Source organism: Beta vulgaris, chromosome 3 (genome assembly GCF_026745355.1).
Source record: "Beta vulgaris subsp. vulgaris cultivar EL10 chromosome 3, EL10.2, whole genome shotgun sequence".
NCBI classification, from domain to species: Eukaryota; Viridiplantae; Streptophyta; class Magnoliopsida; order Caryophyllales; family Amaranthaceae; genus Beta; species Beta vulgaris.
In genome coordinates, this window is record NC_079204.1 from 20123065 (window position 1) to 20135533 (window position 12469).

General features: G+C 35.2%; 2 protein-coding genes across 2 annotated transcripts; one reads left to right on the forward strand and one right to left on the reverse strand.

The window, feature by feature from the left end:
* Window positions 1-937: 937 nt before the first annotated feature.
* Window positions 938-3078, reverse strand: LOC104906934 (diacylglycerol O-acyltransferase 3-1). The gene is made up of 2 exons (XM_010695766.4): window positions 2587-3078; window positions 938-1991 (listed from the first exon to the last, which is right to left on the reverse strand). Exons 1-2 carry the CDS (start codon window positions 2971-2973, stop codon window positions 1305-1307), a joined length of 1074 nt encoding a protein of 357 aa, XP_010694068.2. The 5' UTR covers window positions 2974-3078; the 3' UTR covers window positions 938-1304.
* A 7121-nt stretch (window positions 3079-10199) lies between these two features.
* Window positions 10200-11159, forward strand: LOC125495547 (uncharacterized). The gene has a single exon (XM_048640301.1). It carries the CDS (start codon window positions 10200-10202, stop codon window positions 11157-11159), a length of 960 nt encoding a protein of 319 aa, XP_048496258.1.
* Window positions 11160-12469: the final 1310 nt, after the last annotated feature.

Sequence of the window (12469 nt, forward strand, 5' to 3'; positions counted from 1 at the left end):
GAAATCTTCCTCTCCAGGTTTCCTCTCGAGCTTCACTGCTCCTCTCCTCTCTTTCCTTCTTCAAGGTATACCCTCTATAGGGACAATTACAGATGCTCTGCTCCATGATGAGTAACTTTTTCTCTTTTATATGTAGTCTTTAGTTTGTTTTCTTATTCTATCTAATAAGTTAGTTTCTCTTTATGGGAGTTTTCCTCTTCCTTATGGGAGTTTTTATCGCCCCTCTTGTGGAGGTTGTCTTATCCACATCTATGGGAGTTGTGAGTATCGTCAGTGGTTTTTTAATCTCTCCAATCCGTGTAACTTGATATTACCATATGAAATAAGCGGTTCTGAAGGTCTATATAAATAGATTGGATGAAGAATTTCATATTGATGTTTTAGATTGTTGTAGATGCCATATAGTGATTATTGAAGATTATTTATCTATTCCCTTTCCAAAAAAAAAAAAAGGTTCAAATTATAAATTACATAACCTTTAAAATTGTTGGTTAATTTGGGACGACTTAGATTATTTTGGGATACATAGTATTATATTGAAAACATAATATTTCGAAGAGCCAAATTTTAATATATTGCCCCAAATTGTTAAACAAGAAAACGAGTTATTAGGAAAGAGAAACTAAGAACATGTTTGGTTCATTATTTTTGAGCTCCAATAAACAGAATCAATTACCGACTCTCTTTCTTTTTGTTTGGTTCAACTACTCATCAATCCATTACCATTATTTGGTGGTAATGGACTCCCCCAATTTCAATTAACAAAATGTATTATTTGGTGGTAATAGTTACCATTCCATTTCCATTACTTAACTTGAACCAAACACCTAATGAAAGTAACCATCTTTGTTACCATTCCTCTCTTTTATTTGTTTCCATTCCTTTTCCATTTTTTACTTTGAACCAAACTACCCCTAAGAAGTTTTCCAAACGTTGAAAAGATGTAATGATAATTTGCATAATAAACATTATATCATACAGTACTTGATAATACAATTATGCTTACTTCATAATATCTTCTCTTCCCTGTAGTTTCTTACTCCTCTCTTTATCAAGAATCGCACTATATTGAATAACTACAGAAAAACAGTAGTTATGTACAAAAAGACAGCTTCACATTCACAGGAACAATTCAGCTTCGTATTCACAATCTCGCTAGTTTCTTGCTTAACAATCTGCAATATCATCCTTACAAATCCTACTTCAGTTTCTCAATCTTCATAAGATTTCAAATTTTCGACCACTATTCTCAGCAAAAGTATTGCACAGAAGTGAATAAATTTCAGCAAATGACATTAAATTCTTCAGTGGAGAACGCCTGAAGCAGCAAAGCGCAACTGATCACCATTTGACTCATCCCCCAAGTAATTCGCAACAATCAACCCTACATCTTCTAAACCGACACCAACGTAGAGAGCATTACTAGGTGTTCTCAAAGAATCATCACCTACATTGTTGTTTAGAACCTTGACGTTAGGAGCACTCTTACACTTTCCCATACACTTACATCCTACAACGACTCCCTCATCACCCACTACTCTCTGAAACTCCTCCATCAATGCTGGGGCACCTAATTTCTTGCACTTCCCACCCATACAAACCTCGATTTTCGATTGATTAAGATTCGTAGTTTCTGAGTTTAGAACTTCAATTCCTGAATCCTTGTTTAAGGTCATTTCAAGGATCATATTGCTGCACTTTTGTTCTAAGTTTTGAGATAGTTGTTCACTCATAGATTGCTCAGGAAGTGTTATAGGTGGAGTCATCAATGGTTCCTCATTAACTAATTGAATTTTCTTGGTTTCAATCGATTTCTTGTTTTTTACGCACTTCAGATTAATCACTTCATCGCATTCACTATCACTCGACTCCGACGAGGAAGAAGATGATTCGCAGTCTTGAGATTTACATTTCCCCATCTCTTCTTTTTCCTTCATCTGTTCTTTTTCTCTCAGTTGCTTCAATTGAGCTAGAAGTATCTCTGCTGCTTGCTACACAGATTTGTTAAAAATAGAGCAAATAAGTACAACAAATAAAATCAGCTTAAAAAATCAAAAAAAAATATCCCAAACAAATAGTTGCATTCAATAATGGGAGCTATAGGAAAAGCAAAAAAACATCAATACTTCACCCAACAACTAAACAAAAGAATAAGACACTAATTTAACACGCAACTAATACTAACACCGATAACATTTACCTTGGCTTGTTTTCTATTAGTTATAACCTTAAGCCATAACTTTCATTATCAATACCTTTGATTATCTATTCGTGGAATTTAAGAAGTTCAATATAAGATGAACCGAACATCATACATAATTAAATTTGTTTAATATAACAGTCAAAAATTCTCGGTATATGAATAGTGCAAAAGTCAAAACGTTGCGACTCAGATGAAGACATTGAAAGAACAAGAACACCTACAAGGCTACAACAGGGGAACTCTTTAACTACAACAAAGAAATCCCAATTTATCCCACCAAATCAAGCAATCAACTCAACAACTTCAATAAATTCTTCAAAGATTAAATAGGAAATTGTAAACAAAGATACTAAATTAAATGCAGAAAGGAAATTAAAACTTACAGAGATAATTCTAGACTTATCATCAGCAACAAAACCCTGATTATTATCATCACAATCCAATGCTAATTCAGAAAACGTAGATAAATCCTTAACTAAACCCTTCAATAATTTCATCTTCTTCTTTGTTGAAACCCCTTTTTTCCCCTTTTTCTCTCCACAAACAACAGGGGATGAAACCATTGAATAATAGTCCAAGTGATTTTTTTCTTCAAACCCATTATTTCCCACTTTCAATAAAGATTTTCTGAAACTGGGTATTCGATTCTCTCTCCTAAATTTAATCTGGGAACTCAAAAAGGACGAATTTTTTGAAGTTAATGAAGGTTTTCCTATGTGGGTGTAACAACAAGGTGAAGATTTTAAAACGACGCCGTCTATAACCTCCATTGATGAATTGTTTTGAAGAAGTTTTTTGTGTGTGGATTTTCTCTCTCCTGATTTCTGATTTCTGATTTCTGATTTCTGATTTTCTGCACAAAAGAGGAAAGATATGAGAGGTTTGTGTTATAGAGAGTAGATTGGAAATTGCGTAGGAGAGAAATTGCGAAGAAGAGAGGATTTTGGGGTTACGTGGTGCAATGTGATTGGTTTTAGGAGAGAGAAAGTTGGCTTGTGGCCGTTTTCTGTTAGCACGCGAAAACATGTTCCCGCCATGCGTAAAGGAGAAATTATTGCCGTAGGATGAATTGGGTGATGGGTTGATGGTGTAAGATATTCCTGACGTGGACTCCACGTAGATTGCCTTGTTCGGTTGTACTACTATGAGGTGTTAAATAATGTTGGATTATGTGGACTGATTATCTATGTTAAATTTTCCACTAGTTTTTGAAGCCTGTGCTATGTATGGATTATTTTTTAAGTGGTAGACATATTCATATGTCATTAGGTGTAAATAAACGGTTATTTTACCAAATATCTTTGATAAAAAAAATTTATTCACCAAATACCTTATATTTTTCAAAATTCACCAAATATTCCGACCTTTCAAAAAATTCACCAGAAACCCTTGACCTTTAAAAAAATAATCCAAAATGCTCTTTTGGCTAACGGGCATTAGTGCTCCATTGACTAATTAACTAATTAACCCTGAAAAATACTAAATAAACCTAACTAAACCCTAAAAATCCTAACTCTCTCTCTCCCTAACCCAACCCCAGCCCCCTTATTTCGAACGCCATTTAATATATATGTACTAGTTATTAGGCTGGGGCATAAGAAAAAATTTCATTTTTTTAATATTGTACTTTAAAATGATAACATTAAATACAACTTGATTTAGTAGTTAAGACTTTCATATATGAATTTGAGGTCACAAGATCAAAACTTATACTTTGCAATTTCTAACTTTTTTATTGTACATGGATTACATGAACTAAAACTCCCCATGGAGAGTGCCACGTAGCATAGTTTCTTGTTTAGGAACGACTTTTAATATATTTATTTATATAGCATACACAATGATCCAACACACAAGTTAAAAATATGTTACCATTCATCTAATAATTTATAATGTTATAGTTTGTAATCATTGTCTAATGGTGTAAAAATCATAAACAAAACTTAATGCTCGAATGATATATTCACATATAATATGCTATTCTTTTAGCTATTTTATGTATCTAAAATAAAGAATAAACAAATAAATCTTCATAGGTTATAAAACTATACTGTAAATGGATCTTATATTGAAACGCATTTCGATCACTTTCTAATGATATAAAAATTACAATATTCCAAATTATGTAGCAAAAGTTCACTTCAATTTACATAGTAAACTAATTTATGTTGCTTACCGAACCAAACTCTAATTTTCCCTTATCCAAAGCTCCTTACACTAGTAGAATACATGCTTATTATTGCGGTCATTAAGTGGCTTATTGCGACGGTTTTGGCCGCGCAGCAATTAAGGGGGAAACAATAGGTAATTAATATATTGCTGCGGTTTTAAACCGCAGCAATATGTTTATTCTTATTAAAAAAAGTACAATGTATTGCTGCAGTTTTGGCTAGAAACCGTAGCAATATCTTGGTCTATTGCTGCGGTTGTTACCCAAAATCGCAGCAATAGGTCTTGGTACAGGTAAAAAAAAAAAAATTTTGCATTTTGCAATTAAATTTGAAAGAATATCATTCTCTAATCCAAAGAGACTATTGCAGCATTGAAGTACCATAACAACACAAAAGTAACTAAACCAAAACGCTATATATTCAATAAAATAATATTTTACAAACCCTAATTACAAAAATATAAAAAATGAAAACATAACTAATAAGCAAAAAATTTTAGAAAACGAAAAAAAGAAAAAGAAATACAGAAGTACATTAGACATACATAGAATTAATAAAGAAAATTAAAAATTAAAGAAAAATGGAAGTACATTAGACGAACATAGCAATACAGAAGGAAAATGGTCGTATATTAGACGAACGCAGTAATACAGAAGGAAAATGGAAAATGGTGCGGACGGCAAACAAACTCGACACGGTGGTGGAGACGAAGATGGCGAACGACGGTGGTGGAGACGAAGACAGCGAACGACGGTGGTGGAGACGAAGACGACGACGACCGACTGGGAGCGAACAAACTCGAACGAACGATTTATGGAGACGAAGGGGCGAACGAACGAACGAACTACTTATGGAGACGAAGGGGCGAACGAACGCCGGAGAGACGAAGGGGCGAACGAACGCCGGCGAGACGAGGAGGGAAGAGAGAGAGGAAATGAAGAGGAGAGAGATATGTATTTATACCGGAAATGAGAGAGGAGAGAGAAGAGAAAGAAGAGAGAGAAATACTTTTTGAACGGCTGTGAGGAGGAACGGCTGATGAGGAGGAAATGAGAGGGAAAGAAATTTTTTTTACTTAAATGGCTGATGAGCAGGAACAAAACCCTAATTGGGCCGCGCACATTTTTCATTTAAAAAAGCCTATTGCTGCAGTTTTTTGTAGGAACCGTAGCAATAGGTTGAAATTAATTTTTTTATATTATTTTAATATATTGCTGTGGTTTTGGTCAGAAACCGCAGCAATATGTTTGGTCAAATGGTAATAAGTTTTCAAAAAAAAATTGTTCAAACCATATTGCTGCGGTTTTTGGTCGAAACCGCAGCAATATGATATTTTATATTTTTTCTTTTCTTTTTACGTGATATATTGCTGCGTATCGGTAAAATCGCAACAATATCATCGCAGCAATAAGCAATTATTCTACTAGTGTTATATTTATTTATATATGAAGAATAATGACATGGCACGCTTAGGTGGCGCTCTATATACTCTCTTAAAGTTCCTCCTTTATATCCACTTCCTCTTTTCTTTTTAAGTGCAACACGTTGACTTTTGTACTATTCACACACCTCATTTTGACCATATATATTTTTTAATAATTATGATAAAAACAAAAATGATCATGTAAAATGTTGTTAGATTTGTTTCAATGAATATTTTTACAATATCAACTTTTGTAAATACATAAATAGAGATATTAATGGTCAAAGTTGTGCATTGACAATCGTGAATGTCAAAGTATTCAACTTATTTGAAAATGGAGGTTAGTATATACTCCCTCCATTTTCTGTTGTTGTTATCGTATTCCCCATTGAGATTTTTAGTATGTTGTTCCTATTTTGAATCTTTTTCAGATATAGAATAATTTATGAGTTAAAATTTCCATTAGTTTTAAGTTGCAATAAATGTGTTTACATAGTTGAGTAATCATTTTTTTACTTTTTCACCCCTCGTACTTTTGTCTCATTGGTTGTCTAACATAGAGTAACTCAAAGGACAATAAATGTGTTCAAACTAGTTTGTAGTAATGTTTTACTCTTTTACCCCTCAAACTTTTGTGTCATTGGTTGCTTTATATAGAATAACTAAAAATGTTAAAATCTTTAAAATAGTGAAATCATGCTTATTTTTTGAGTTACATTGGTTTCTTCCCCGATTTCAAATAGGCACAACAAAAGAAAATGGAGGAAGTACTAGTATTGGCTCCCAACACATGTCCACGATTTCCTTAAAAAAAAGTAGACTTTTGAAATATTCATATACTCAATTTGATTTTAGTTTTTGTCCGATAGTAAGTCTTGGAGAAAGGCTACATATACACAAGGTGTAAGTTAACCCCCCCCCCCACCACCATTATAAATAAGCCACCTCATTAAAGCAAAAAACAAATAGTAGAGAAATGGAATTATTTCGTTAGAAGAAAATTTTTAGAGGTTGGAGTCATTTGTCCATCTTGGGCGGTAAGATAGACGCCCAACTTTTATTGGAAAACTAAAAAAAATGGTGGAGTTTTTGTTACTGTAACTGTTAATTTTTTAAGAAAAATTAAACTTAAAGCCTTGTTCGATATTTTGAGTTCCTAGCATGGCTCACCTAAGCATTTTAGCTATCAGCCTACATGACCATCTCCATCATCCACCCTGCCTGTTTAATGGTTGATGCTATCCTTTGTTTATCTATTTCTTTGGAAGTTATTGTATCTAAGTATTAGTGTTCTCATATGCGGCTTCCTCTTTTGTAATGACAGGGTTGTAATTTTGTCATTGTGGCTAGGGCTGAACACCGTTCCAGAACACGACCCGACTGGACCGATGGACCGGTTCAGTGATTTACTCGGACCTGGACCGGACAGAACCTGTTTTTCCGGTCACTTGTTTTTGTTTTTTAGAGGTATATTTCCTAATTAAAAAAAAAGTTGTGCCCTTTATTTCGGCCTTATCTCCCACAGGCCACATCACCACCTACCACCATCCACCCTACGAACCACCGCAGACACCAAGACTCCCCTATGCCGCCTCGCCGACCACTACAAGCACCTCGGTCCATGGAAAAAGTGCACTTTAATTCCCCGACCCCGTTGCACTCACCGTGCACACTCTTTCTCTCTCCTATCCCGACTCCCTCCTCTCTGATTGACATTGATGCGCCGTGTCGGAGTCGCTTGTGCCACCAGCCTGCTCGGAGCTTCGCCGCCGCGCTGCTATCAGCCGGAGCTTGTTCCTTTGTCTCTCTTCGTGGTTGAGCATTTGGGACTGCTAGAGTTTAGTTTTAAGGAAATGAGTTAGAGCATGCCCATTGGTTGATCCCAACCTTGGATCATGAGGAGAGAGAGATTAAATGGGAATAAAGAAATAGGAGAGAGAAAAAAAAAAGAGGAGAGAAGGCAATGAACCGATCGTTGCAACGATCTTGCCAAAGAGTAGATCATTGCCACATGGCAGAAGGGGAGAGGAAGAAAAAAATGGAGCGGCCCACTGCTGCTGGCATGCAACATCAACCCCCTTATTTCTTTAATCTAACGGCTAGGATTATTTGTAATTGTTAACGTTGCAAATTTTTGCAACGGACATATTGTCAGTTTAATTTTTTTTTTTTTTTAAAAAAAACACCAACACTATTTTTTTTTTGTCTATAAATAGAGACCAATATTGAACTATTTTTACACATCTTATTTTTGAGCTTATTTTGTTATTAGAAATCATATTTGTTTCCTTTCTTTATTTATCTACCCCCACAAAAATAAATTATCTCCTAATTAAAATTAGTTATGGATCCCAAAACCGATAGAAAAAAAAAACCTTCCAAAATTCAAAGGACCTCAACAACCTCATATTAATCTAAGTTTTCAATCGCCTAGTTCCCAAATTGATCTCAATTCTCAAACTGAACCAATTTTCATATGGAAACAACTCACAAAATATGATGTATCCTACTCAACTTAACCAGCAACTCCCCCAACATAATATGAGTTTCTCAAATACACCTTCTCACTCTCAATTTGCTCCACATTCACAAGAAAATATGTACACTTCGAATGAGAATTATATTTATTCTCAAGATGAAGCATCATTTCCTATGTCTCAAAATTTCCAACAATCACAAGGTGATGGGTCATTTCCGAACTTCAGTAGTTCATATCAGTCTCGAGCTGAATCGGTTGAGCGTGATGATGACAACAATGAAGAAGAAGATAAAAGGTCGAGGAAATTCTGGAGGCCATGTAAAGAAGAGGTTCTCGTGAAGGCGTGGCTAACAGTAAGCCAAAATAAAGGTAGTAATACTAAACAAACAGCAAGTATCTTCTGGGGAAAAATTACTAAAATGTTTAAGGAAGTTAAGTGTTATAGAGATCGATGCTGAGAAGAAGGAGTTGAAAGTTTCAAGGAGTCTGATATCTTACCATTTGACAGAGAGTTGGGTCAAATACAAAGTCAATGGAAAAGAATACATGCAAAAGTATCCAAATTTGTTGGTGCATATGCTCATGCAGAGTCTCGTCGGAAAAGTGGTGAGTCTGATGACGACGTCATGAAAACTGCATTTGCAATCTACAAAAAGGATAATAAAACAGACTTCAATAAGCTTCACTACTGTTGGGAAATTTTAAGGCTTAATGATGTATGGAAGCCTATGGGAGATACTGTCAAAGCTTGCAAAAAGAAGACAGTTAATCAAGAAAGTGGCTCAAAGAGGTGGAGGATCAATGAAACTTGCAACTACTCCACTTCAAGTGAGCCAAATACGCCAAGCAGTGGAGACCCAACTACTCCAAACGACGGATTCACCAAAAATAAAGGCAAGGGAAAAGTTTTGAACATGCCTGCAGAAGCCTTTCAAGAGTGGATGGATCAAGTCCAAAAATTAATTTTGGAGAAAAACAATGAACTTCAAGTCGAGATCCAAAGGATTAATCATAAAAAGGAACGCAACAGTGAGATGGTCCGGCTAGAAAGGGAGAAAATTGCAATTAAAAACAGGAAGATTAACTTGGAGTTATTCAAGGTGCTTTCATCAAGGAATGATTTAAATGAGGAAGAACAACAACTTAAGAGAGATCTAGTTAAGGTTTTATTTCCAATGTAATTTTCTGATTTTCCTTTAGTAAGATTAATGTTATTTAATGTATTTCCTACTTTCCAATGTAATGTCATTTTAGTTCTTAATTAGTATTAGACTCGGCTGTAGTATGAAATTATCAAATTAATGAATCTAAAAGTTTTTAGTTTTCTAATATATGTATCCAATGATTCAAATCATGATATTATTGATGAGCTATGTCTTGATTTGACAATTCACTCCATATATCAGTCCATTATTACTGCAATAATGAAGACATTGATTTGACAATTCACTTCATATATCAGTCCATTATTACTGCAATAATAAAGACCTTGATTTGACAATTCACTTCATATATCAGTCCATTATTATTACTGCAATAATAAAGACCTTGATTTGACAATTCACTTCATATATCAGTCCATTATTACTGCAATAATAAAGACCTTGATTTGACAATTCACTTCATATATCAGTCCATTATTACTGCAATAATAAAGACCTTGATTTGACAATTCACTTCATATATCTGTCCATTATTACTGCAATAATAAAGACCTTGATTTGACAATTCACTTCATATATCAGTCCATTATTACTAAAACCATTATGTGATGACTTGACAAATTCACTCCAATATCAGTGTAATATTGCCGACAATTCACCTTCTATCTATATATACCTTACGATGCTAACTACTCAACCATTCACACAAAACCATTCTACCCTACAACCCCCATTCTTCCCCCACAAAAATATAGAAATCATGTCATCAGAATCAAGTTACAATAGCAATATTTCTTCTTCTAATTCTTCGAATTCTGATGATCCAAATTCTTACACACACATTCAAATAACTCGTAACAATGAGTACATGCGTCGTTCGGAAAGGCGCAGACAGACAACTCGGTTGATGGATCAAATGATGGAAAGGTTTGTGATGGTCAATCCAGCTGAATTATATCCAATGGTAACTCAAGTTCCAAGAGCGCCAAGAACTGTAGTGCCAAGGGATCGTGATGAGGGGCACCACCGGTTATGGAATGACTACTTTGCCGAGAATCCCGTTTATCCCCCACAAATGTTTCGGCGGAGATTTCGCATGCAAAAACATGTCTTCCTACGCATAGAACAAGTCTTGACTTCGAAAAATTCATTCTTCCAACAAAGGCGAGATGCCGCAGGTAAACTTGGTGCATCATCATTATTAAAATGCACTGCCGCTATGAGATTGTTAGCGTACGGGGGAGCGGCGGATTATGTGGACGATTATCTAAAAATTAGTGCATATCTTGCTAGAGATTCACTACGACATTTTGTAGAAGAGGTGGTCTCCCACTTCGGGGACGAATACTTAAGAAAGCCCAATGAAGCAGATTTAAGAAGATTGTTGTACGCAGCTGAAGAACGAGGATTCCCAGGAATGATGGGTTCCATCGACTGCATGCACTGGAGATGGAAAAGTTGTCCACTTCAATTTAAAGGACTTTATTCGGGAAGACCGGGTAAGCCAACATTGGTTTTAGAAGCCGTTGCTTCGTATGATCTATGGATCTGGCATGCTTATTTTGGAACGCCAGGTAGGTGTAATGATATTAATGTTCTTGATAGATCTCCATTATTTAATGATGTTTTTGAGGGTCGTGCACCCGCAGTTAACTATGTTGTTAATGGACACCAATACGATATAGGATATTACCTAGCAGATGGTATATATCCTCAATAAGCTGCATTTATTCCAACAATAAATCTTCCGCAAAATGAAAAAGAAAGTCTATTTACCCAAAACCAAGAGAGCAAACGAAAAGATGTGGAACGTGGATTTGGAGTATTACAAGCTCGTTTTGCTATAATTCGACAACCAGCTCTAGCGCGTGATAAAGAAATGTCAGGGAAAATAATGATCGCCTGCATTATTATCCACAACATGGTAGTTGAAGATGAACGAGATTCATATTCCCTTCGTTTTGATCCTAATGATTATGACCATCCTCCACGCCCTACTACTTCAACGCAAAGGAATGTAGGGACCTCTGATGAGCCTTTCGCATATGGCACTAGCGAGAATCGCATAGCAAGTCTAGAAATATATATGAACAATAGGGGTCGAGTATGTGACCAAGTTGTGCATAAACGTCTCAAAGCAGACCTCGTAGAAAATATTTGGCTTAAATTCGGGCAACATAGGGGTTAATTAAGCTGCTACATTTTTATTATTATTATATGTTATGTAATTCTATATGTATGTGTTATTTCTATTGTTTAATGCAATATTTTATTATTATTATTATATTTTTCTGATCAAGTTAATTACCGTATCTAATTATGTACAATATTAACGAAATTATTTTTTTACTAATAGTTTTTAATCACAAACATAAAAATTATTTACATTCAATAATCATTAATTGGTTCAAATAATCCATAATAAATAAAAAAGATGGGATGGAAAGGAGATTGAGGAGAGAGAATATATGGTGGGGTATAGTAAAAAGTAGGAAAGAGAAGGTGAAGATCTAAAATTATAGATCATCCATTGGGGGTGAAGAGATCATTAAAATCAATTGTGGATCATAAATGAGGTGGAAGAGTGAGAAATTAATAAAATAATTGATGATCCCAAATTTGGGATCATCAATTGGCCATGCTCTTAGAGAAAATGCATAGGACCCTCGCAAGTTGCAACCAAGAATTTAATAGAGGGGGCCCCATGCCTCTTAAAGTCTTTCATTTTTTTTATTAGGAAATTAAGTTAGCCCAAGAGCTAACCCCTACAAGGCTACTAGCCTGTAGGAAACACCAACACATTGGCTGGTAAGGCATGCATAGCATGCTAAGGAAATACCCCAGCATAATGCTGGTAGTAAGGATCGAACCCCTGACCTCATGGGCCAAGGGGGAGCGCTCTACCCACTTGAGCTATATCCTATCCTTCTCTTTAAGTCTTCCATTAATGATGGACTACTTTTTTTGGAGAAAAGTATTTAGTAGCAGACTTTGTCCCTCTATTCTTTTACTTTTTAATCTGACATCTAC